General features: G+C 36.4%; 1 protein-coding gene across 1 annotated transcript in view; it reads left to right on the top strand.

The window, feature by feature from the left end:
- TCTN3 (tectonic family member 3) overlaps nucleotides 1-25,972 on the top strand; it is a 43,444-nt gene that overhangs the window by 10,949 nt on the left and 6,523 nt on the right. Inside the window, exons 6-12 of the mRNA XM_044662645.1 lie at nucleotides 1,563-1,598; nucleotides 1,908-1,982; nucleotides 3,357-3,488; nucleotides 5,490-5,591; nucleotides 6,078-6,172; nucleotides 6,548-6,713; nucleotides 13,569-13,706. Of these exons, the coding sequence (XP_044518580.1) occupies nucleotides 1,563-1,598; nucleotides 1,908-1,982; nucleotides 3,357-3,488; nucleotides 5,490-5,591; nucleotides 6,078-6,172; nucleotides 6,548-6,713; nucleotides 13,569-13,706 (744 nt within the window). The remainder of the gene's footprint in view (nucleotides 1-1,562; nucleotides 1,599-1,907; nucleotides 1,983-3,356; nucleotides 3,489-5,489; nucleotides 5,592-6,077; nucleotides 6,173-6,547; nucleotides 6,714-13,568; nucleotides 13,707-25,972) is intronic.

Below are 25,972 nucleotides of genomic sequence, written 5' to 3'. Positions count from 1 at the left end.
GTTCTTTTAGAGCAAGGTATGTGTCATTCTTACCTACTATTAAGTTCAATTCAGCATAAATGTGGGTCCAAAAAAGCCCACAGTTTTTATCCAAGTCTTCTATTCACTAACTGTACAAATTTGGGCTCTTGGCTTAACCTCTCTCTTGAGCCCCAATTTTCTTGACTATAAAACAAGAAAGATGATATAACCTTATCTCTTAGGACCTTTCCAAATCTAAAATTCTAAAATCTACAACATGTATACGTATGTTTCTGACTACAAAAATTTCCTAGTTTTTCTTTCTTGCTAGTGAAAAAAATATTTTAAAAAAGAATGTTTTTATTTGCACCATGTATTGGTTTCCTATTAATTTCCTGTGGATGATACCATCTTTGTTTTGAGGGGTCTGTGGTCTAAATGCCTGCAGACCTCTCAAAACAAAGATGATATATCATCCACACACACAATGAAAACAATTTTAAATAGCAACAAAATTCATATTAAATACAATTAACAATGTTGATATTAACTTATTGAAATGAAAGCATGCATTCTTTCTTATTAATGAACAGTAAACCACTAAAATGTAAGTTATTGAAGTTGAATTTTCAGTTTTATTTCAGTAGGATTTGAATCCCAGTTTTCAATGTGATCCCAAGTCTAGAGATAGTCACTTGGGGTTTTTAACCTTTTTCATTTCATGGGATCCTTTTGGGAGCCTGGTGAAAGTTATAAATGCCTTTTCAGAATAATAATTTTTAAATAATTAGAGGAAATGTAAAATTCAGTTAAAAGTTAATGAAAATAAATATACAATTTTTCTTTCCTATCCAAGATTTGAAATCTCTCCAACTTTGGACCTAGTTTAAGAACCCTGTCCCAGATCCTACTTCCTTATATCAAAATAAAGATTATTTGCGGAATTAATATAAATTATATTCTTCTTTCCTCTTTTAAAAGGAAAGTTTTGAAAACCCATTTTGGTTGGTACCAGCCCCACCCTTTTACTGGGCATGCATGCATACTATGGGAGGACACCAAAAGCCTCATGGCTTCCTATTAATCTGGAAGAGGCTTGCCTCTTGTGCCCTTTGACTCCTAACATCTGGAAGACTGTCCTCTGGCCCGGAATGAGGTCAAGTCTGTCTAACCAGAGAGACCTAGAAGGAGTGACATCACCAGAGATTTTAAGAGAGGGGTTGGAGAAAAGAGAATTCTCTTGTTCTGAAGACTTTTCCCAGCATGGTGGCTTTTGGCTGACAAGTGGAGATAAGCATGGCAAACTCAGATTAACTAGACAGGGCCAGGTGATCATGTGAGTCTCTTTAACTTCAACTTTTGCTATTTATTAAATAATTATAAATGTATATACTCCAGAGAATTTTAATTATAACAGTTAGTTGAACTAAGTGCTTTATTATCCACATAAGGTTGATGGAGTACAAACAAGAGAGTATGTGGCCAGTAGAGGTATTTGGGGTAAGGAAGACAACCATTCTTGTAGTAAAATTTTGCTGCAGGATCCTGATGATTTCCTATACCAAGAGCACCTTCATAATCCTCTTTTCCAATTATTTTAGGTTCCAAAAGGTGTGACAGATCTGCAAAACATGCAGGTGAGGACCTGTTGCATCAAAAGGGACAGAGAAAATCTCAGCTCTAGATTTGAGACAGGAAATGTCTCAAATCACTTACGGGTATGATGTTGGATGGGGAATTATGAGCCATGCATGAATTAGGGATAAATACTCCAAGGAAAGTAGAATAATTCTTGATTGAGGATGTAGTCTTTCAAGGGGAAAGAGAGGATTCACATCTTCTAGGTAGAAAACTCATCTACATGAAATGTGAATCTGAAAAATAATCCATCACCAGGATGAGGTCTGTGTTCTTTATTGATTGGCAGTTGTTTCTTTCTTTTCCAGGTGCCTATAACACTTACTTCAGAGCCCATTTCACCTATACTAGTTGGAGACACCTGCCATAATGTTGTTTCTAAGGTATAGAGCTAGTTTTGGAGTTTCTTTATCTACTTCCAGAACTAATAAATATTGATTTACATTCTCAAAAGTACTTCAGCTTCTCTTAGCTACAAGGTATGCCTACTTGTATGTCATATTATTACTGAAATTCTCAAGAGATGGCGGTTCATTATCTTCTTGACCTAAAGTGTCACTTAATCCTATTTTCTCTTCCCCCAGGCTTAAAGTATTTTGAAACTCTTCCATTTATCTCACATATCCCATCAGTTATGTCTTCTTTATTATTCTGTCACATTTCACAGATATCTCCCTTTCTATTTCTGTAGTCAAGACCCTAACCTAAATTCTGATCACAATGATTATAGATTACTGTAGTAGCCTAGATAGTGTCTATTCCTCCTATAATAAATAAAAATTAATCTTGGGGACTTTATATTAAATTTATAAGTATTTATTAGTGAAGAGAAAAAAAAGGTTGCCAGCCTAACTCCCCAAAGTCCCCAGCTATGGTTGCAAGTCTTAGTTCCTGGATTCCCAGTGTGGTCTCCTGCTGGTCCATTGCTGCACCACTTGCCAGAGATGGCTTTGGGATGACTCACCAGTGAGGGAGCTTCTTTCACAAACCAAAAAATGGCAGAGAAACCCAGCCTACTTTACCAGCTAACTTTTTAAGATCAGACAAAACCCTTCCCCAAAGATTTTCTAATTTGCCAGGGTTTCACTTCAGTCCCTACACATCACATTCCTTGACTACTACCAGTCAGGAATCTCACCTGCCATGCTGGCAAGTTAAGATACATGGTTCTGTGATCCCTATTAGGTAAGTCTTCGGGGATTGAGGGTCCCCTAAATATTTAATTCACACATTTCAACTACTCAACTTGCTTATAAAAACAAAAAGCATAATTTTGATCATGTCAGAATAGACTCAGATCACCATGGTTATCTCAATTACTTTTATACCAAATGCAAATTCATCAACCCAAACTATTTACATGTACAAGGGAGGACCTTCATCTACCATTAGCCACCATTTATATCTTAATTGCATTAGCTTAGTGTGCTTCTTACATGACTTTGTTACATTCATCTTTATATGTTGTCTACTTGTAATACAACACCTCTTTATTCTATCATGCATCTTCTCCTTTTTCAAAATCTTCCCCTCAGACCACCTCTTTCATGATACTAGCCTTCAGTAAACCAGACCTCGGTTATTGTTACATTCTCTCTTTAAAATTGCTTCACCATTTATGCTAATGTATTTTGTAGTAGGTACTTATTTTTTAATATTTTCCTTTGTTTTCAGTGCCTCTAATGCCTAGTATATTGCTCTGCATTCAGTGAGTATTCCAATATTTTTGACTAATTTTATCTTCTGTTTCATTTTAGGTTACCTATGACATAGAGACTAATGGAACTTTTGGAATCCAGAAAATCTCTGCCTCTTTCAACTTTACAGACCTGTCTGGAGTTCCAGAAGCTTTTTTAGAACAGCATATCACTATACGTTTCAATAACAAGGTCCTTACATTCTGGGATATTGGGGTCTGGTGGGAAGAAAAAATGTAAGAAACAGAAGAGATTCTTTTAAGAAGGTTTGGAAATTGGAGGAAGTAATTGAATACCTATTTCAGCTTTTCCTTTGTAATCTTTTCACCCAGTTCTCCATTATCCTTGACTAAGGGAGTGAGAGATAGCCAAGTAACTAAAGTCCAGAGATAATCTGCCAACCACATTTTAGTCTAAATTTTGAATATCTTTAACCACTGCACCTTTTTTTTATTTTAATTAAAATTTGGTAAAAACTCATTGATTTTTCTGAATTATTTTTCTATTTCTTGATAGGTTTACTAAGGATCAATAAGATGTTAAAGGAAAAGTACATCAGAGGATAAAAGAAAAAGTGATCTAAATACTTCTAAATAATTGGAGAATTTATAATATTTCAGTGCCTTCTCCAAAAAATAAGGAAACATGAAATTTTCAGTAGAAATCAATGGTTGGTAGTTAATATTGTTTGAAATGAAACAGATCTTCCCTAGAATGATCTCCAAACAAAAATTTCCTCTCCATAGGGGCAAACACTGTTTCCCTCTTCAGAGATAAATAAGATTTCTCTAAAGACAATATTTATTGATATTTTGTCCCTGCTCTTCTCTGGTGCCACCCTTAACCACATTTTTTAAACTATAAAATTGAAGTAATCTCAGAGCATAGAGTTGAGATAAGTCAAAAAGTATGCATATTCAGTGTTTCCTAGTTAGCTTTGTAAGAATTTTCTCTAAGCTCTCATAGTCTTTGCTCACTGGATTGCCTATTTCTAATGTCAGGTCCAGACAGAACTCTCTTGGAAAATTATGGTTCTTTTCTGTCAGAGCTAAAACTCCTTGCCACTAGGTTGGAGCTCTTTTCAATTCAGCAATTATCTCCTGAGCTACACCCAAAGAAATGTCCCATTTTTTCCATTGGTTCTAGGTAGTCATCATGGTATTTATTTGCCTTTACTGAGTCTCCCAAGTTAGTACCTCTTGAGTTTTCCCTAGCTGGCTATGCTTTCTGAACCCTTTGGATCTCTTATCCTTGTATTGTTCCTTTACAAGTACTAACTAGCTCCTGTGGAACCTTCATACCTCACTGGGGAAGAACTCCCACCATCATTAGAAACAGCTTGGGAAATTCCAAGGTCAATGTTTCTTCTCAGATAATATTTACAGAATGATTGCACATCTACAGTTCAGTTATCTTTTAATTCCTTTGGATCAGGGAAACTGGACAAATCTCCAATTATTTGAAATATGGTTTTTATTTTTCCTTGCCTCAAGATCATTGGTGGATTTATAAGGTAGTAGATTTGGGGCAATAAGGGAATTTAGAAGCCACTGAGTTTAACCCCCTCCTCTTGGCTCAGAAAGGTTGAAGTGACTTCTTTTGTAGTAATTAGCAAATGGGATTGAAATCCAAGAAGGAAATACAAATACTTTTTGCCTTGGATACTTCCTTGTTTTATGACTTTGGGCAAGTCACTTAATCTCTCTCAAGTTCAGTTTCCTTACCTATAAAATGGGAATAATAGTAATCACCTCACAAGGTGATTGTGAGGCTCAATTGAGATAACATATGAAAAGGGCTTACCTCACCTTAATATGCTCTATCGGTATGAGCAATTAGATTTAAGACTCCTGTCTTCTAATCCACCATACTTTCTGCTGAAGATGTTAGCCAAAGCTTATTTCAGCATTAAAATTGTGGAGATTTGTTTTTTTTTTTTAATTTTTTTTAAACCCTTAACTTCTGTGTATTGACTTATAGGTGGAAGAGTGGTAAGGGTAGGCAATGGGGGTCAAGTGACTTGCCCAGGGTCACACAGCTGGGAAGTGTCTGAGGCTGGATTTGAACCTAGGACCTCCTGTCTCTAGGCCTGGCTCTCAATCCACTGAGCTACCTAGCTGCCCCCAGGAGATTTGTTTTTTAAGAGTTCCTAATTAATTTTTCTCCATGATTTACTATTTTTTTTCCTTATAGGATTTTCAGCAAAAAAAGTCTTTCTCTTTGGAAAGAAGTGGAAATCCTGGCTATATTTTTGGAAAGCCTCTCCTGGTTTTACAAGGTAATTCCAGTGGTACGGTATCCTCCTCAGAGTAAAGTTTTGTTTTATTAAGGCAATCCAGAAATTCTAAAGAACAAAAGGAAATTCTATTATTGTCAATTTTCTGGCTTCTTCAAATGTCTCAGATCTCTTATCTCATTTATGTTTTTATCTAGTTTTTATCTATTGATTTTGCTAGATTGTTGTCTAGTCAGATATCTCCAGTGAAATACTGGGCCAACCATAAGATCTGAGACATATCGTAGGTTGGATAAAGGTATACATTTAATGCTTTTTTTTGACTGGACCATTTATATGTTAGTGGGTGACTTAAGTGTTTTTTGAAAATATCATACTCTGATTAATCTAATGAATTAAGAAGAAGAAAGACAAAATTGAGTCCTTTGAAAAGTCTGAAGTTTATCAGGCATAAGTTCTGTTAGAGAAGCAGATTCCATATTTTCCATTATTTTCTACTTTTCTTTCCTTGTTTTTTCCTTGACCTTCACTCCATATCTTCACAGATGACTATCTCACAGAGCCACAGTGATGGAAGTTGCTCTGTGAATAGAGAGAAAGTACAATTCGGAATGAACATGATGACTGGTTGCACATTCAGGTAATGTACTCCAGCATTGCTTTCATCGTTATATTTCTGCTCTAGCTAAAAGTATGTTCCTAAAGGCTTGGAGATTCAGAGAAGAGAGGGAGAAAGGACTCTTCATCATCTCCATTCTGAGTGTGAAAACCACAAAAAAGACTTCCAGGGTCACTCCCTCTGGACAGGGTATATTGTTTCTTCCAAGACATTAGACAATGCTAAGGTTATCACTACTGTGTGTTTTTTATCCATTAATCCTCAACTTTTGCTGAATAGCAGAATAGGAAAGGAGAAAGAATGGTCTGCAACCATCATCAAGGTGCATATCAATTAATTTCCCAGACCATCCTTCTTAAATTTCTACTCTGATCTTCTTCCCATGTGCATTTACAGGATAGAGAACAGAGAGTGTGACAATTTGCGGGAAGAGCTCTATAAGACACTGAGTGGAACACCCAGACCTCTGTATCTAGGCATCGTAGGTAATTCAGAGCCATTCAGAAGAGGAAATTGGGTCAAGATCTTCACCAAGAATTGCAGTGTAATGAATAATGAACAGGTAATGAGGGAATTAATCTACTTACTTGAGACCGAATTAACTTTGTCAGTTCAATAAAACATTTGGATATGTGTAGAGGGTACCATCAGAATCAGTCCTGTTTACCCATATAGAGTTTCTAGATAAGAAAGGACTCCTTGTATAGAAGTTAGTGCCACTAAAAGGAATTTATTTCAATATTTCAGATGAGGTTAAATAGGTACTCGGTTTGCCTTAGTGTGGCATCATGTTAAGTACTCTGACTTGGGAAGAGAACAAGCATTTATTAAGTACCCACTGCATGTCAGGCATTGTCCTAAGCAGTTTTACAAATATCTCATTTTGGGAGGTAGGTGCTATTTATATTAACCCTCACTTACAGTTGAGAAAACTGTGGCATACAGAGATTAAGTGATTTGCCTAGAGCCACACAGTTAATAAGTGCCTGAGGTCAGATTTGAACTTAAGTCATCCTGACTTCAGGCCCAGTGCTCTATCGACTGATGAAGGAAATAAAGTGAAAGATGGCAGCCCTTTAACCAAAAAAAAAAAACAAACACCTAAGAACAAACAATGAACATGAAAACCACATCATTTTTGCAACAAAATTTCCCTTGTTGCTCTTCCCCCTCCCAGAAAGTCATCCCATAAGACAATTTTTTTTTAATAAAAAAGAGGATAAAAAAATTAGCAAAACTGAACAGCACATCAACAAAGTCTGAAAGCATATGTAATGTTCCACCTCACCATGGACATGGACCACTTATCTCTGCAAAGAGATGAGGGGGCTGTGTCTTCTCTTAGCTCTTTGGGACCATTCTTATTCTTTGAAATTTTATGACATCCAATTCCTGCTGTTAAGGAACTGATCATTCCATGGACATTGTCGCAGTATTTGTTTCTCTTTTCTTAGCACTGCTACTTTATTCTGCGTCATTTTCCTTATCTTTCCATACTACTCCATATTTGTCACCTCCTCTCTTTTAATAAAAGTGAACTGTATTTCATCATCTATTCTCAAAAACCAAGATAGTCTTTGCATTTGATCCGAATTCAGCTGTCTTTGTGTGGCTTTTATTTACATTATTGTAGCCATTCTTCTTACTCTGATCAAGTCTCCCAAATCTTTGATCAGCTCACAGGTCTGCTCATGTTTATCCTTTTTTTAATTAGATTGACCAGTACTTTGTCAATTTTATTTGTTTTTTCAAAGTACCAGCTTCTGGTCTTATTTATTAATTCAATAGTTCTTTTACTCTCAATTTTGTTAATTTCTCCTTTCATTTTTATGATCTCTAATTTAGTTTCCATCTGGGGATTTTTAATTTGTTCACTTTCTAGTTTTTTGATTTGCATGCCCAATTCATTGATCTTTGCCTTCTCTAATTTGTTAATATATGCTCTTAAGGATATACATTTCCCCCTGAGTACTGCTTTGGTTGCATCCCACATAGTTTGGTAGGATGTCTCATCATTGTCATTCTCTTCTGTGAAATTATTCATTGTTTCTGTGATTTGTTCTTTAACTAACTGATTTTGAAGAATCATATTATTTAATTTCTAAATAATTTTTGATTTGCCTATCTATGTACCCTTACTAATTATTATTTTTATTGCATTATGATCTGAAAAGGTTATATTTATTATCTCTGCTCTTTTTCATTTTTTGCCAAGTTTCTATGCCCTAGTACATGGTTAATCTTTGTGAATGTACCATGTGCAGCTGAAAAGAAGGTGTATTCCTTTTTGTCCCTATTTATTATGCTCCACATATCTATTAACTCTAATTTTTCTAGGATTTCATTTACCTCTCTTGCCTCTTTCTTATTTATTTTTTGGTTTGATTTATCTAGATCTGATAGAGGAAGGTTTAGGTCTCCCACTAGTATAGTTTTACTATCTCTCGTTCTTGAGCTCCACTAGCTTCTCCTTTAGAAATTTGGATGCTATACCATTTGGTGCATACATGTTGAGTACTGATATTTCTTCATTATCTTTACTGCCTTTTATCAGGATATAAATTACCTTCCCTACCTCTTTTAACCAGATCTATTTTTTCTTTGGCTTTGTCAGATATCATGATTGCAACTCTTTTCTTTTTTTTTTTTTCTCAGTTGAAACCCAAGCGATTTTGCTCCAGTCTTTCATTTTTACCCTATGTATGTCTACCTGCCTCATATGTGTTTCTTGTAGGCAACATATGGTAGGATTTTGGTTTCTGATCCACTCTGCTATTTGCTTCCATTTTATGGGCAAGTTCATCCCATTCACATCCAGAGTTATGATTATCAACTGTGTATTTTCCAATATTTTGATTCCATCTCCTTGTCCTGTCTTTTCTTCTTTCATTATTTCTTTCTACACCAGTGTTTTGTTTTTAATCAGTCCCCCTACTCCCCTCCCTTATTTTACTTCTCTTTCTCCTCCCTCCCTCCCTTCTTATTCCCCTCTTATTTTTTTTATGGTCTTTTTAAAGCTACCCCCTACACTCTCCCTCCGTCGTATTGCTTCCCTCCCCACTAGTCCATTTGTTACTCTTTTACTTCTCTATAGGGCACAAATCAATTCTCTGCCCCAATGGATCTGATTGTGCTTCCCTCCTTGAGTTAATTTCAATGCACATAAGAATAAAGTATTTCCTGTCTCCAACCTCTTAACCCTTACAGTGTATTGGTCTTCTCCCCTGCTCCCACCATGGGCTTCTTAATGGAATATAAATTTACTCCATTTTGTCTCTTTTCCCATTTCAAATAATATTATCCTCTTTTTTTACCTCTAGTTTTATATATATTTATACATACACATATATCTTGACATTTCATCCTATACAGTTTATCACTGTTTCCTCTAAGTATACTACTTCTAGCTACCCTGTTGATAATAACAATTTCTAAGAGTTACCAATATCTTCTTTTCTTATAGGGATACAAATCATTTGAACTTATTGGGTTTCTTAAAAAAAAATTTTCCCCCGCTCTCTTAATTACCTTTTGGTGATTCTCTTGAGTTCTGTGTTTAGACATCAAATTTTCTATTTAAGTCTAGTTTTTTCTTTATGAATGCTTGGAAGTCTTCAGTTTATTAAATGACCATACTTTCCCCTGCAAGGATATACTCATTTTTGTTGGGTGGTTGATTCTTGGTTGTAGATCCAGTTCCCTTGCTTTCCAGAATATTATATTCCATTCTTTCTGGTCCTTCAGTGTAGATATAGCCATATCCTGTGTTATCCTAACTGTGCTTCCCTGGTATCTGAATGACTTCCTCTTAGCAGCTTGTAATATTTTTTCCTTTGTCTGGTAGTTCTTGAATTTGGCTATAATATTCCTGGGAGTTGTCAGTTGTGGATTAAATGTAGCAGGTAATCTGTGGATTCTTTCAATCTCTACTTTTCCCTCTTGCTCGAGGATGTCGGGGCAGTTTTCTTGTATAATTTCCTGTAGGATGATGTCCAGGCTTTTTCTTTTGTCATGATGTTCCAGTAGTCTAATAATTCTTAAATTGTCTCTCTGCGATCTGTTTTCCAGATCTGAGGTTTTGGTAATGAGATGTTTCATATTTTCCTCACATTTTTTATTCTTTTGATTTTGTTTTATATATTCTTGCTGCCTTGTGATGTCATTTGCTTTTAGTTGTTGGATTCTAATTTTTAAAAATTAAATTTCATCCCTGGATTTTTGATCATCCTTTTCCTTCTGGTCTGATTTTCTTTGCAGGTCATCTTTCACCTTCTTTGCCTCATTTTTAGGCTGGTCAGTTTTGGCTTTCAAGACACTGTTTTCTTTTTTTAGTTTATGTATTTCCTTTTTCCATTTGTCTTCAGCCTCTCTTGATTGTTTTTTGAGTTCTTGAGTTAATTAAATTTTGAGTTCTTGAGTTAACTGAATTTTGAGTTCTTCCAAAGCCTGTGTCCAATTTGCTGGAGTTTCTGTGTTTTTTCTTGGAGTTTCCTGGTCCTCCTTTGATCCATTTGCTCTTTGTTCATTTCCTAGATAGAAGCTGTTGATTGTAATTTCTTTTTTCTTTTTTCTGTTGTTTACTCATGTTTTATCCTCCCCCCCCCCCCCCGTAATTGGCTATAATCTTGGACCTCTGATTATTTGCTGGATCTGTGGGTTTGAGCTATTCGGTCCTGGAAGGGCTTCTTCTCTGCTCTGTTGACTCACTAGATTAGTGGGCCCTGAGGCCAGATCTTCCCCAGCTGGTAGTAAAAGCTAAAGATGTGATTTCGGCTACTTTCACTGCAGTCTATAGGGGAGGGGTGTTGGGGCTTCCCTGCCCTCTGAAAACTTCTTATCTGCTGTATTGATAAGATTTAGCTAGAGTGAAGTTTTTTTGCAGTTTGATGTGCCCCAAGGGAGTGTTTGGTCTTCCTTTCTGAGCTTCTCCTCCAGCTACCTCCCTGTTGTCTGTGATCAAAGCCTTGAGTCTAGCACAGCTGTGCCAGTGAGGCACTCCCTCTGGACTAGCACCTTTACCCGCCCAGAGATTCCAGGATCTGTGGAGATTTGGCAGATTAGGTGTGGGAGGGGACCTGGATCTTCCTTTTTCCCTTTCCCCTCGAGCCCAACAGTTCAAGAATTCAGGCTTTTTTTTTCCATGTACCTTTTAAGTTGGGTTTAGCAGGAGGATCCCCCAGCTCTGTTCCATTGTCAGATTTGGTTTTCTGTCCTCTCAAAGCCCTTTGTCCTTGATCGGTGTTGAAGGGTTTACAGAGCCTTGGAGTCTGGAGAGTCTGGAGCCTTGCTGCTTCTAAGCTGCCATCTTCCCAGAATCTTGGTTTCACGCTTAAACCATTTCATTATAATCTTGCTTAAAAGGGCCTCTTACTGAATTTTCTATAAATCAGTTTTTCTCTGCCATGCTTCTTTATTTTATGAGGTTATAATGCTGATCACTTTCACACCATCCTCAGGATTGAGATTTTATGAATGAGTTTATATTCTGAAATTTGTAATAGAAGGGCAGCTAGGTAGTGCAGGGGAGAAAGGGTTGGACTTAAGAGTCAGGTAGCCCCAAATTTGAATTCTGCCTCAGGCTCTTACTAACTCGGTAACACTAAGCAAATCACTGACCCTCTCCCAGCTTCAGTTTTCCCATCTGTAAAATTCTAATAAGTAGCACCTGCTTCACAGAATTGCTAAGAGGATCATATTAACATGTAAAATGCTTTGAAAACATTAATGTTTATATGAATTCAAGGTGCTGCCACTATTGCTATTGTTATCATATTTGTATTGCATTATTGCATTGGCTACTATTTATCTCCCATTTGGCAAGAAGACCAACTCTGATTTCTAAACACTTAGTCTCTCTATTGTATCTGAATTACAAGGTGGCTTATGTTGACCAAACTTAAGAAATGGCCCTGTTCTATGTCAGTATTTTTTCTATCCATTTCTGTGTGTGTGTGTGTGTGACATGATTAAATAGGTTAGGTGGGAGTAACCTTCACTTGCACAGTCATCTCATTTTTATTCTCATTTTTTAGGTTTCTGTGTAGTCCATGTTTCTTTGACCTTTCTCTTTTTTTACTCTAAAACCAGGTTTTCTGACATTTTTTTTCTCCCTTTTGTCTTCCTTTCCATTGAAGTCAAAGAAGATTAAAATGTTATGCTGATTTCATTAGGTCTTCATTATGTTTTTTTACCTCCTGAATGTCCTGTCATCTGAAATTCAGCACATCCAAAACTGAATTCATTGTCTTTCCCCTAAACCCTCTTCCCATCTTCTAACTTCTCTATTACTACCCTTCTTCCCAGTCACCTAGGTTTGCAAACTAGGTGCCAAACTTGACTCTTTACTCTCACCTCTATCATTTGCCAAGTCCTATCATTTCTACTTTTGTAACATCTTTCAAATATATCTCTTCTACACTTAGTCATTGGCCCAGGGCAGGCCTTCATAACCTCACCCTTGGATTATTGCTATCACCGGGACAGTTGGTCTCCCTCACTCAAATCTCTCCCTATTCTAGTTCATCATCTATCCAGCTGCCAAATTGTCCTTCCTTTAGCTAAGATCTAACTAAGCCACTCTTGCTAGTCAATAAACCCTAATGACTTCCTATTATTTCCAGGATCAAATATAAAATCCTATTTGATTTTCAAAGTCTTTCATCACCTGGCCCCTTCCTCACTTTCTAGTTTTTTTTACACCTTGTGCGCCTCCATGTACTCTGAGGTCCCAATGACAGAGGCCTTCTTATTTCTCAGACAAGATACTCCCTTTCCCAACTCTGGGCATTTTCCCCGGCTTACCCTGACCCCATGCCTGGAACTCTCTCCCTCCCACCAAAGTTCTACCTTCTCTTAAGAAGCCTTCCCTCTGACAAGATCTCCAGCTTGACCTATATTGTGTATATATTGTAGGAATATCGTTGTTTTGATGTTTCCCCCATTAGACTATGAACTCCTTGTGAACAGAGACTGTTCTCTGCCCTTAGCATGTTGTCTGGTACATAACAAATCTGATTGGCTAACACATCCTCTGCACAATATTAGTTCATAAATTAAAGTTGTTTTCATGTTAGTCTATTTGTAACTGTTTATCTTGAACACTGCAACATGAGGTAGTCAAAAGTATCCCATGAAATTGTATTTCTTGTTGCCGCTAACTCTTTATTTGTTTCTCTAAGGGGAACTCATGTGCCACTTTCATAATGAACTGAAACTTCCCTTTTTTAGTTTCTGTGATAGAGAAGAATGTCAAGATTGATGCTCTTCCATTTCCCCATAGTCTGTCCAATTAATGGTCACTGGCTAAGAATCTCATATGTAGAGTACCAGCAGCTGTTAATATAATATTGCTCATGATGTCATGTTTACTCAGATTCTTGGCAATTCCACTGAAATAATGATAACTTCCTCACTACAGGCTAAAAATTGTACCTCGTGCTGTCTCATACCATTTTCCTTGGAGATCCAGATAGTGTGGGCTCTTGTAGGCTCCTGGACCAACTCACAAGCTCATGTGCTAGGGGGCCGGTACAAGTATCAGTGCAGCTTTATAAAGGTAAGTTGTTGCTTTGTCCTGGACTTAATATCTTGCCAGTGTCACTGCACTTGAGGCGGGCCAGATGATTCACTAATCCTGTAATGGGCCCAGGAGTTAAATTCCATTTCCTCTCACTCCTATGCTCTACTGCCTTTTGATTGGAAGTGATCCATTGCTAGTATGCTAACACAGCCCATGCACATTTGCTCGACTTTTAAAATCTCCTCCCTAGTCTGTTGTTAATGTCTTCTACCACAAATTGTATATTATATAATTACTTAAGTTTTAACTGTACTGAATTCAATTAATGGATACATTTTCCCTGACTGAAACTTAGTTAGTGACAGAATTTATCCAGCTTTTAATCATTCATAAACCAAAGTCATAGTCTAATATTCTAACATCCTCTACTTTTTGACAATGTCAGTTATGCTATAGAATATAGTCTATATTCATCATTTACTGTTTCAATTTAAACTTTAAAATAAGCAATTTTAGTCTCTAATAAAAAAGGATGGAAGACTTTTTTGTTTAGGGCATGCCTCATAATTACTTTGCTTTCATAGGATCATAGATCTAGAACCAAAAGGCACTTTAGAAATTACCTTACCCAGCCTTGTTTTGTTAGGAAACTGAAGCCTAGAGGTTATAATGACTTGCCCAAAGTCACACAGGTAGGAAGTGGCAAAGTCAGGATGTGAACCCAAATTCTCTGACTGCAAATCCAGCACTCTCTTCAGTACCCCCTACTGCCGGCCTTTGCAAGATTATTGGGAGGAAAGATTTATAAACCTTAAAATGTCACATTAATATGAACTATTGTTATCATTATCTCTTTTTCTTCTTTAGCATCTGATCATTAGCTTTGCAGATTCAGAAATTCCATTTTATTAGTTTATACAGAATTTAAATCCTAGTGAATCGATTAATGTTTACTGAAGTGTCAGTTTATTAATTGACAATGGGGGGGCAGAGCTTCCAAGATGATTGGGTATTTTTTATTTATATTTATTTTACATATTTATAATATATTATATGTAATTTATTTATATAATTTATTATTATTATTTATATAATACATATAGTATTTGCAATATTTATTTCAAGTTAGCACATTCTTCCCTCAAGAGAGGAAAGCATTCATTTGAGTGTCATGAAGCTAGTAATTTGATACCTCTGAATCTTAGAATTCTTTTCTTTACAACAGGGATAGTGTTCTCTTTCTTTATTCATAGAGTTGTGAGATCAGTTGCATGTAAAAGACATTTATTTTCCTTATAGGAAGTAGTTTGGAGGGCAAAAGGGACTTGTGGAAATCTGGAAATACAAATGCTATACCAGTCTTAAGTTCATTCCTCTTATTCACTTTGTTATGATTTTTTTCCTCTTCTTCCGTATTATGTTCCTTCAGTTATTTTCTCTTAAGATGGTTGTCTTGCTATTGGCACTCTTCCCCTTGCTCCTGATCCCCTCTTTTTATTTATTAATACTTTCTCTTTGGGGTTTTACTTATTAGTACTTTTTTCTCTCCTACTTTTATCTGGTTATATAATTCTTCCCCACTCCCCCCACCCTTTTTTCTCCTCAGTTAGTCAAATAGATTCCCTTCTTCTCTGCCCCTTCAGCTAGGCTTTTAAAATTTCTTTTTTTGCATCCCTTTCCAAAAAGGATTTCTCTCACTCCCTACATTATCTATCTTCTCTTCGTTTACTCCAGACCTTCAGGCTCTTATTCATGTCCCCAATAATCATCTGGTCTCTCTCTTTTCTCTCTGTTCTTTATACAGTTAAAGCTTCCAAGGTATCCATTTTATCCTCTCTGTTCTAGGCAGTTTCCGTCACTGCCTTGTAGAATTTGCCCCTTGGATTCTCCCATTCCATTGTATCTTACTTCCAGAGTAATGCCAGTGATTTCAGGTTTCAGAGAAGATACTGTCCCAAAGGTAGGGCTCCTTTCTTACTAAGTCCCTAATTATACAACCAGACACTGATATATATATATATATATATATATATATATGTATATATATATATATATATATATACTCTCACCTAATTCTTTGATTTTCCCCATTTGCCTCAATATCTTTCCTCTCTGGATCCTTGTTCTCTCATTTCCCCCAGGTGCCAGGGTTCCAATCTTCCCATTCAGATGTAGGGCAAGTAGATTTTTAAAGCCTCAAATCCTTAAGGTGATAACCAAGAAAAGTCCCCATCCCCCTTCACAAACCATCTCTCTTCCCTAATAAAAGTTTTTATCAGTGGAATACCTCCTCCCACCAAAATAAAATCTTTTTCCTAGCTCCCTTTTTCAAACCTTTCCCTTTCCCCAACCATTCCTGTAAGTTCTTCTCTTTCTGAAACCTCAGGGATCACTTTCCCCTGTTGCCAGTCCTTGATTTGGCCTTAGCACATCACTCCTCTCAATCCCCTACACCCTTCCTCCCTTTCATGTACCCTCCCAGTCTATAATACAACCCTACATAAGAAGCATTTACTAGTTGGCAGGATGCCACCAGGTTCTGTCCAGAATACCCTCCTCAATGTTCCTGATTTCTACCTGCACCCCTGTCTCCTTGTGTGCATTTAGGTCTCTCTGGTGCTCCTTGGCTACTGTATTCACTCCTCTTGAATTTCTGCTGTTTGAGGTGTTTAAGATGCAAAGAATATCTTCAGTTTTGGTTTTCTTTCTTAAAATGTTTCTAATGTCTCCTTATTACTGAATGTCCATCTTTTTTTTTAACCCTTTCTTTCTGTCTTAGAATTGTTAAAAATATTGATTCCAAAATAGAAAAATGTTAAGGACTGGGCAGTTGGGATCAAATGACTTGCCCAGGGTCACACAGCTAGGAAGTATCTGAGGCTAGATTTGAACCCAGATCCTCCTGACTCCAGGCCTAGCACTCTATCCACTGAGCAACCTTGCTGCCCCCCATCTTTTTTCATATGTTTAATGTTTCACATATATTTGCAGTATGGATCACCATGGGCTCCTGAGCTCCATTGTTGTTCTGAATATATTATTCCTTTCCCTCCTATGTTTTCTAGTGGATACAGAATAGTCTTGTTCAGATTGCCTTTGTATTTGAAGGTCTTTATTCTGATTGTTTGCAGAACTTGTTTCTGAATTGAATTGTTAAAATTTAGCCACCGTGGTCAGGCTTGGATATTTTTCTGGAAGCAAACTGAATCTTTTAATAGGTATTTCACTTTCTATGTTCATAAATTCTGGGCATGTTTCGCCTACAATTTACTTGATTTTAGTATAATTATTTTTGTGCTGCCATGTTCTTCTGGGAAACCTATGATATTTGGAAAGTATCTATACATCCTGTCTTCAAGATCAGTATGCTTTCCTTGTGTAGTGAGCACATTTTCTCTTAGTGTTTTTTGCTTTTATTCTACATTATCCTTCAATTCTGTGTAATTGGATCCCCATTCTGTTGTTCTCACTTTCATTTCTTTGGTGAGGCTCACTGTGTTGAAATTATCTCATATTCTGATTCCCCTGACCATCCCCTCCCCCAGTTAATATAGTATGTATATGATTAGTTTATTAGTATATGGTAAGTATATTTGCCGGTATAAATAACAGTAATGAGAAGATTGTAGTTACTTGCAAACTCATAAATTATGGTAGCAGAGAAACCATTTACATCTGCCTTATAAATTAACTGAGGCCATACACTGAGACTGAACTAAATTAGAAGAAGCCAGCGAGGCCCCAATATAATGCTCCCTTAGTCCTATCTACTGCCCTTGGTCTGTAAGCAACAGATTAGCCCAGACATGCACATTAAGAGCAACAGCACATTATGTAAATTAGATCACCCTGAGTTGGCCCTGAGCTAACCTGAAGATGTTGTGGATAAGAATTAGACTCCCCCCATAAGAATGGGACACCAAATCCCCAGCACTGCTCCTCTTGCTATGGGTCTGTGTTGCCTGAGTGCTCCAGCTCTGATCTTTGGTTACACAGGTGCCTCTCTGTGCCCCTCTCCCTCCTCTGCCCCTTTCCCAATGCTTCTTCCCTCCCTGCACAGTCCTAAGCTATTCCTGAATTCTGCCTCTGTATTCTCTGTGCCTTATGAAAGTGTGATTGATGTATTACCCCCTGCTTGCTGCCAGTGTGGCCTTTTCCTGAAAGTTTCCAAAGAGCCAGGCATGATCACCCTGACCCAGTGAGCATCTTTTTGGTGGTTCCTTTCCTTTGGCCCATAGTCTCTAGGGCTGAGACTTACCTTGTTCTTCCCAGAGTCAATAAGCAATAGTCCAGCTCCTCTCTCTTCTTGGCCAACACTGCTGCCTTTTCTTATCTGGCCTGCTTGAAGCCACTTGCGCTAGGCCGGTGTGTCTTGGGCGGAAACTGGTTGGGAGCTGTGTAATTAGGATTTTGCTCCCCAGAACTCTCTTTCCCAGCTTCCCATGTTCCTTCTCACATTATGTACTAATGTAAGGAAGATATAAGTTTTGTGTAGCTCTGCTCTCTCTCTTTTCTTGGGAATGTGGCTGGTGGAGGTTGGGTGAGTGCCAGGCAGGAGAATTTTACTCACGTGTTATTTACTTAGGCTTTTTCTTTTGTTCTTTTATTTCTTCTACTTCAGGTTATTATTAATAAATCTTATAAAATTTAATACTTGGAGTTATTGGATATTAATTTAAGTTTTACAGAGCCTGAGCTGGAGAAACACTTGCAGTGGCTTTAACTCTCTCTCCAACTTTTACTAATGAATAATTATAATTTGATATACAGTCTCCAAGAAAATTTTAATTATAACAAATAGTTCCATTATGTTTGAATTATTATTGGCTCTGCAAATTCTGATAATTACATCCAGTAAAATATTGAGAGACTGCTTCAAGAAATAATGTTTCATCATATTCTCCAAAATATTTCCCTCTCTACCACCAGTACATGTAGTATGAACTAAGAGCTTTCATGGTTCATGAGCTTTGGCTACCAGGAAGTAAAGTTATTTTCTTTTTTTTTTTTTTAATTAAATTTTATTTATTTATTTTTTTCAACAAGTGTATGTGAAAACAATTTCCAACATTTTTTGAAGAATATTGTCTTGTTAGTCAATCTGCAAGGTGTGAGGTGGTACCTCAGAGTTGTTTTGATTTGCATTTCTCTAATTATAAGAGATTTAGAATACTTTTTCATGTGTTTATTGATAGCTTTGATTTCTTTATCTGAAAATTTCCTATTCATGTCCCTTGCCCATTTGTCAATTGGGGAATGGCTTGATTTCTTGTACAATTGATTTAGCTTCTTATATATTTGAGTAATTAGACCTTTGTCAGAGTTTTTTGTTATAAATATCTTTTCCCAATTTGTTGATTCCCTTCTAATTTTGGTTGCATTGGTTTTGTTTGTACAAAAACTTTTTAATTTAATGTAATCAAAATTATTTTATATTTTGTAATTTTTTCTAACTCTTGTTTGATTTTTAAAACCAAACTTAATTTGTTTGTCTTAATTATTCCAGGGGAGGAGAACATTGGACTTGCTAAATTATACTAATAACTTTTTATCCAATATCCAATCAACACATAGGCAAAAAAAGTTTGTCTTTTATTTTAGAATGCATTTTTGTTATATCTGAGTTGTAGTGTATCTTAGAACAGAGTGAGTGCACAAAAAATGATGAGTAATTACTAAATAATACAGTGAAAATCATTTCTAGTAAGAATTAGAGAACTATTCAGTTTTTTTTTGCCCCGGCCCCCTGGCTTGTACCATATGCATGGAATGGATAGCATTCTTTTTCAGACTTAAACATAGATTTGGCTTAGTAGTACCTACTCAATTCCCCTTACATATGGGTCAGTCTTTAGTTCATACCTTTTCTAGGAGTCAAAGAGGTTTTATTTTTGTGGCCCTTCTTGGTAGCTGAACCTGAGTTTGGGGGAGCCTCCAACTGCTTTCCTATACAGTTCTCTGTGGGCTCAGACAGTACTGAGAAGTAAGAGTAATTAAAGTCAGGAATTTGAGACACAGATATTAAGTCAAGTGACATTAGTTAAGAGTAAGATATCATGTGGGTAGAGTGTCTCTAGAGATAATGCCAAGGTAACCAGATTGTGTTTAATGTTCTTCCATTTTTATAGGAAACATGATCTCTTAACATATGTGGAAAGTAAATATGAGTTGGCATAGGGATAGGGAGGCTGTGCTGCATATGGTGTCAGAGATCCTCATTCAGATGTTGGCTCTGCAACTCACACCTAACTGACCTCTATGGGCTTCAGGTTCATTATCATTAGAATATCAACTCCTTTGCTTAGGGATTGTGTCATTCTTTGTACTTGTGATCACAGTGCCTTTTACAGTGTCAGACACTTAATAGATTGTGATTAATAAATACTTGCTGACAGATTGATAAAGGTTGTCCTAGATGACCTCTGAGATCTCTTTTAGCTCTAAATCCACATTCCTATGATTTTTTTTTTTGCTTTTTTACCTTTATCATGCATGTCTATGCTTAGCCCTTCTTCAATCCCAAGGTAGATGTGACTTTAGATAAAGAAATCTTCATATTTCTATCATATTTGCTCTTGTAGCACCAGTTTTTCAAAAGAGTATTAGAGTTCTTGCTTTTTAAGAGTAGTTTTTAGAGTACAAAGAGGAATCTAACTGTATTAGGCATTTGAAAATGAACTAACATCCTGGGATTTGTAGAGCAGAAGGACAAGCATTCCCTCTCAATACTGAGATTTGCTTGGGACTGGCAAAATCTTTCAGCCAAAAGGTGGATTTAAGTCATATCTGGAGAGTTTTTAAAGGGACAAACACAATCTTGAGGGAAAGAGTGAGAGTGAGGACTGCAAGAACTGAACAGCCACAGTAGAAAGATGGTTCCCCTACTTCCTTCTGGGACTTAAACAAGATGAGTTGGAAAAAAATTAGTGGCACAAGAGTAATAACTGAACAAAGAAATGAAAGGAGGGCTGAATTGTGCCAGTGAAGGGAGAGATCAAGGTGAATCATTACATTCTACAGGCATCTCAGAATAGAGGTCATGGGGTTACATTCACTTCTTCAAGGACTAAGGGAAGTTGTTGGTTTTTTAAAACAAAAACAAACAAACAAACAAACAAACAAAAACCCTTACTTTCTATCTTAGAATCAAGCCTAAGACAGAAAAATGGCTAGGGCAGTGATTCCCAAAGTGGGCGCTACCGCCCCCTGGTGGTTGCTACAGTGATGGGGGGGGCAGTGATGATGGCCACAGGTACATTTATCTTTCCTATTAATTGCTATTAAAATTTAAAAAATTAATTTCTAGGGGGCTAAGTAATATTTTTTTCTGGAAAGGGGATGGTAGGCCAAAAAAGGTTGGGAACCATTGGGCTAGGGAATTGGGTAAAATGACTTGTGCAAGATCACAGCTAAGAAGAGCCTGAGGCCAGATCTGAACTCAGGTCTTCTCAACTCCAGACCTGGCATTCTATCCACTGTGCTACCTAACTGCTCTTGACTGAGGGGAATTCTAGGGAGGAAAAAGTCTGCTTCCCCTCCCCCCTCAGTTTCCCTACTTTTACCTATACTGTAACAGACACTATTCTGTTTTGACTAAATATTTTATGTATCCTGATTTTGCTTTATATTTAAAGAGGAAAGGAACTAGCTAGAGGTATACAAAACTCTATAGACAGACCTGTGTTTGAATGTTAGGAATTTTTCTAGTTGGAAACTGACCTCTTATAATTGTACTAATAACTTTTTATCCAATATAAATGCCTTATAAAAGCACAGAAAGGGGCCCAGGAGACCTGAGGACCATCCTATTGCCCATAATTATTATAACAGGATCTGGCTAACTAAACATCCATACTCCAATTTGAAAAAGGAAAGTGGAACAAGAAAGAAATAATTGAGGCTTAGGTGAGAGTCATCTTAGCCTCTTCCAGAGGAGAGGACGGGATAGAAAGTGTCTTTAGAAGTACTACCCACTGGAGTTACCCAACAGATATTCATTACTATGTGCAAGCTGTTAGAAATAAAAAGAAAAAAATGAAGAAGCCCTTACACCCAAGAGAGCTTGGGAACATTTCAACTAGGAAATGGTGACATTTACATAGATCAGTAAATATGAAGTAATGGAAAATAAGTTTTCTGAAGAAATGTCTGTCTTCTTCAATTCTCCTTACCCTAAGGAGCATAGTTTAGCCTCTGATTGAAAAGTAGTACCTTCAGCAGAAATGGTGACAAAGGCAGATTAACTATTCACCAATGAAATTTCCACTATAAAAGGTTATCTCTTTTACAAGTCATTTACTGACTGTGGTGACATTATTACTTAATGAATTATTAGACAATGCTAGTACTTTGCCCTTTTTCCTATGGTAATTTTTGTTCATGGTCTCTGTAGAAGACTCCCCAGACTCCAAGTTCACCAAGTTACTTTTATTGTTTTATTACCTCGTTAAAAAAAAAAAACTTTTTGAAATTAGACTCAACATTATGGATATGTGCATATTTCTTTGAGTCTTTTATGTGAAATAACTAAAAGCTAAATTGTGTTATTTATATAATTTATTTGTGATTTCTAATAACACCATTGACCTAGTGCATCTCACTAACTTCTAATATGTGGTCATTAGATGGGGACTTCATGAGTTTGAGGAATTTAAAATAAGGAGACTTGATTAGTTTCTCCTACCCATTTCATTTCCTTCATTTGGTGGCAAATACCTCTTTTAATTATATTGCAATAACTAATTCTGGAGTTTCCTGCATTCTATTTAGGGAAGGGGAAGGGAAATCCTTCATAAGACTTAGGTCTAAAAGGGATTTAAAGGATGTTCTTTTAGATGATATAAATAGAATGCCAGGGGCCTTCAAATCAATCCAGGTTGGAGTAATGGTATCACAGCAATAAAGATTGTCCTTCAGCCCTCATTTTCTATATATGAAAAGCCTCATTTCTACTGTATAATAAAAATGTTTCCTCTTTTCATAGAATTCCAGAGTAGTAAGGAATTGGAAGCGGAAAGGTGCTGCCTTCCCTTTCAAATCTGTGCTTGGAAATCTTTGAGCATAGGAATTGGTTAAGGAGAAATGAAGAGTATGAAAGAAAATGTGTTCCCTCCTTTATTCTCAGTCAGCTCCAGCTAACCTTGCTAGGTACTGTGATGCCAGATATATCCTGACTGATTTTTTTTGTCTATAGTATTACTGAGAAAAAGAGGGAGAGTTCTTGGCAGAATTTAGGGGGAAAGAGAGAAGCAAGAGGCAGTTAGCATTTACAAAATCCATGGCAGTTATCTGTCATGTAGCTTCATAATCTTGAGAGATTCTCTCACATGAAGGATCAAAAGGCTCGAGGAAGTGTTTGGGTTCCCCCTTTAGGGTTCTACAAGTGAAAAGCTAACTCCATAGTCCTTAGTGTTGGAGAAATAAACTTCTAATATGCAAAGATTATAAGATGGCCTTTTTTGTTTTATAGCTCTAAAATGCACATTTTTTAATACCGAAAGTCAAGTGTACTTATACAAAGACATAATATGAAACAGTATTAATTCATTTGTTCTCTTGAAATGAAGATAGCAGTTAGTAGTTGAACATTTCTAAAAAGCAAGAAAGGGGTCATAGATCTGTGGGATACAGCCAAGGCAGTACTCAGGGGGAAATTTATATCCTTGAGTGCATATATTAACAAATTAAGGAGGGCAGAGATTAATGAATTGGGCATGCAACTCAAAAAATTAGAAAGCGAGCAAATTAAAAATCCCCAGATGAAAACTAAATTAGAAACACTAAAAATCAAGGGAAAAATTAATAAAATCGAAAGTAAAAGAACTATTGAATTAATAAATAAGACTAGAAGCTGGTATTTTGAAAAAACAGATAAAATAGACAAAGTACTGGTCAATCTAATAAAAAAAAGGAAAGAAGAAAACCAAATTGACAGTATCAAAGATGAAAAGGGAGACCTCACCTCTAATGAAAGGGAAATTAAGGCAATCATTAAAAACTATTTTGCCCAATTATATGGCAATAAATATAACAATTTAGGAGATATGGATGAATATTTACAAAAATATAAATTGCCCAGATTAACAGCAGAAGAAATAGAATACCTAAATAATCCCATATCAGAAAAAGAAATTAAACAAGCCATCAAAGAACTCCCTAAGAAAAAATCGCCAGGGCCTGATGGGTTCACAAGTGAATTCTATCAGACATTCAAAGAGCAACTAATCCCAATACTATACAAATTATTTGATATGGTAAGCAAAGAAGGAGTCCTACCAAATTCCTTTTATGACACAAATATGGTACTGATTCCAAAGCCAGGGAGATCAAAAACAGAGAAAGAAAACTACAGACCAATCTCCCTAATGAACATAGATGCAAAAATCTTAAATAGAATACTAGCAAAGAGACTCCAGCAAGTAAAGAAGATCATCCACCATGATCAGGTGGGATTTATACCAGGAATGCAAGGATGGTTCAACATTAGGAAAACCATCCATATAATTGACCATATCAACAGTCTAACAAACAAAAATCACATGATCATCTCAATAGATGCTGAAAAAGCCTTTGACAAAATACAGCATCCATTCCTATTGCAAACACTGGAAAGTATAGGAATAGAAGGACCTTTCCTAAAAATAATAAACAGTATATACCTAAAACCATCAACAAACATCATATGCAATGGGGATAAATTAGAAGCCTTCCCAATAAGATCAGGAGTAAAACAAGGATGCCCATTGTCACCTCTATTATTTAACATTGTACTAGAAACACTAGCAGTTGCAATTAGAGAAGAAAAAGAAATTGAAGGTATCAAAGTGGGCAAGGAGGAAACTAAGCTATCACTCTTTGCAGATGATATGATGGTCTACTTAAAAAATCCTAGAGAATCAACTAAGAAGCTTGTAGAAATAATCAACAACTTTAGCAAAGTTGCAGGATACAAAATAAATGCACATAAATCATCAGCATTTCTATACATTTCCAACACATTAGAGCAGCAAGAGGTAGAAAGAGAAACACCATTTAAAATCACCCTAGACAATATAAAATACTCGGGAATCTATCTACCAAAACAAACACAGCAATTATACCAAAACAACTACAAAACACTTTCCAAACAAATAAAACTGGATCTAAACAATTGGAAAGCCATTGATTGCTCATGGGTAGGACAAGCTAACATAATAAAAATGACCATTCTACCCAAATTAATTTGCCTATTTAGCGCCATACCTATCAAGCTACCAAAAAACTTCTTTACTGAATTAGAAAAAACTATAACAAATTTCATTTGGAATAACAAAAGATCAAGAATATCAAGGGAAATAATGAAAAAAAATGTGAAGGAAGGGGGCCTAGCAGTACCAGATATTAAATTATACTATAAAGCAGCAGTTATCAAAACAATATGGTACTGGCTAAGAGATAGAAGGGAGGATCAGTGGAATAGATTTGGGGTAAATGACATCAGCAAGACAGTGTATGATAAACCCAAAGAGCCCAACTTTTGGGACATGAATCCACTATTTGACAAAAACTGCTGGGAAATTTGGAAAACAATATGGGAGAGATTAGGTTTAGATCAACATCTCACACCCTACACCAAGATAAATTCAGAATGGGTGAATGACTTGAATATAAAGAGGGAAACTATAAATAAGTTAAGTGAACACAGAATAGTATACTTGTCGAGATCTCTGGGAAAGGAAAGATTTTAAAACCAAGCAAGAGTTAGAGAAAATTACAAAATGTAAATTAAATGGTTTTGATTATATTAAGCTAAAAAACTTTTGTACAAACAAAAACAATGTAGTCAAAATCAGAAGAGAAACAACAAATTGGGAAAAAATCTTTATAACAAAAAACTCTAGGGGGCAGCTGGGTAGCTCAGTGGAGTGAGAGTCATGCCTAGAGACAGGAGGTCCTAGGTTCAAACCCGGCCTCAGCCACTTCCCAGCTGTGACCCAGGGCAAGTCACTTGACCCCCATTGCCCACCCTTACCAATCTTCCACCTATGAGACAATACACCGAAGTACAAGGGATTAAAAAAAAAAAAAAAACAACTCTGACAGGGGTCTAATTACTCAAATATACAAGGAGTTAAATCAATTGTATAAAAAAATCAAGCCATTCCCCAATTGATAAATGGGCAAGAGACATGAATAGGCAATTTTCAGGTAAAGAAATCAAAAGTATCAACAAGCACATGAGAAAGTGTTCTAAATCTCTAATAATTAGAGAAATGCAAATCAAAACAACTCTGAGGTATCTTCACACCTAGCAGATTGGCTAA

The sequence above is a fragment of the Gracilinanus agilis genome, chromosome 2 (genome assembly GCF_016433145.1).
Source record: "Gracilinanus agilis isolate LMUSP501 chromosome 2, AgileGrace, whole genome shotgun sequence".
NCBI classification, from domain to species: domain Eukaryota; kingdom Metazoa; phylum Chordata; class Mammalia; order Didelphimorphia; family Didelphidae; genus Gracilinanus; species Gracilinanus agilis.
Note: the sequence above shows the minus strand (reverse complement) of the source record. Positions and strands in the feature narration are given on the sequence as shown.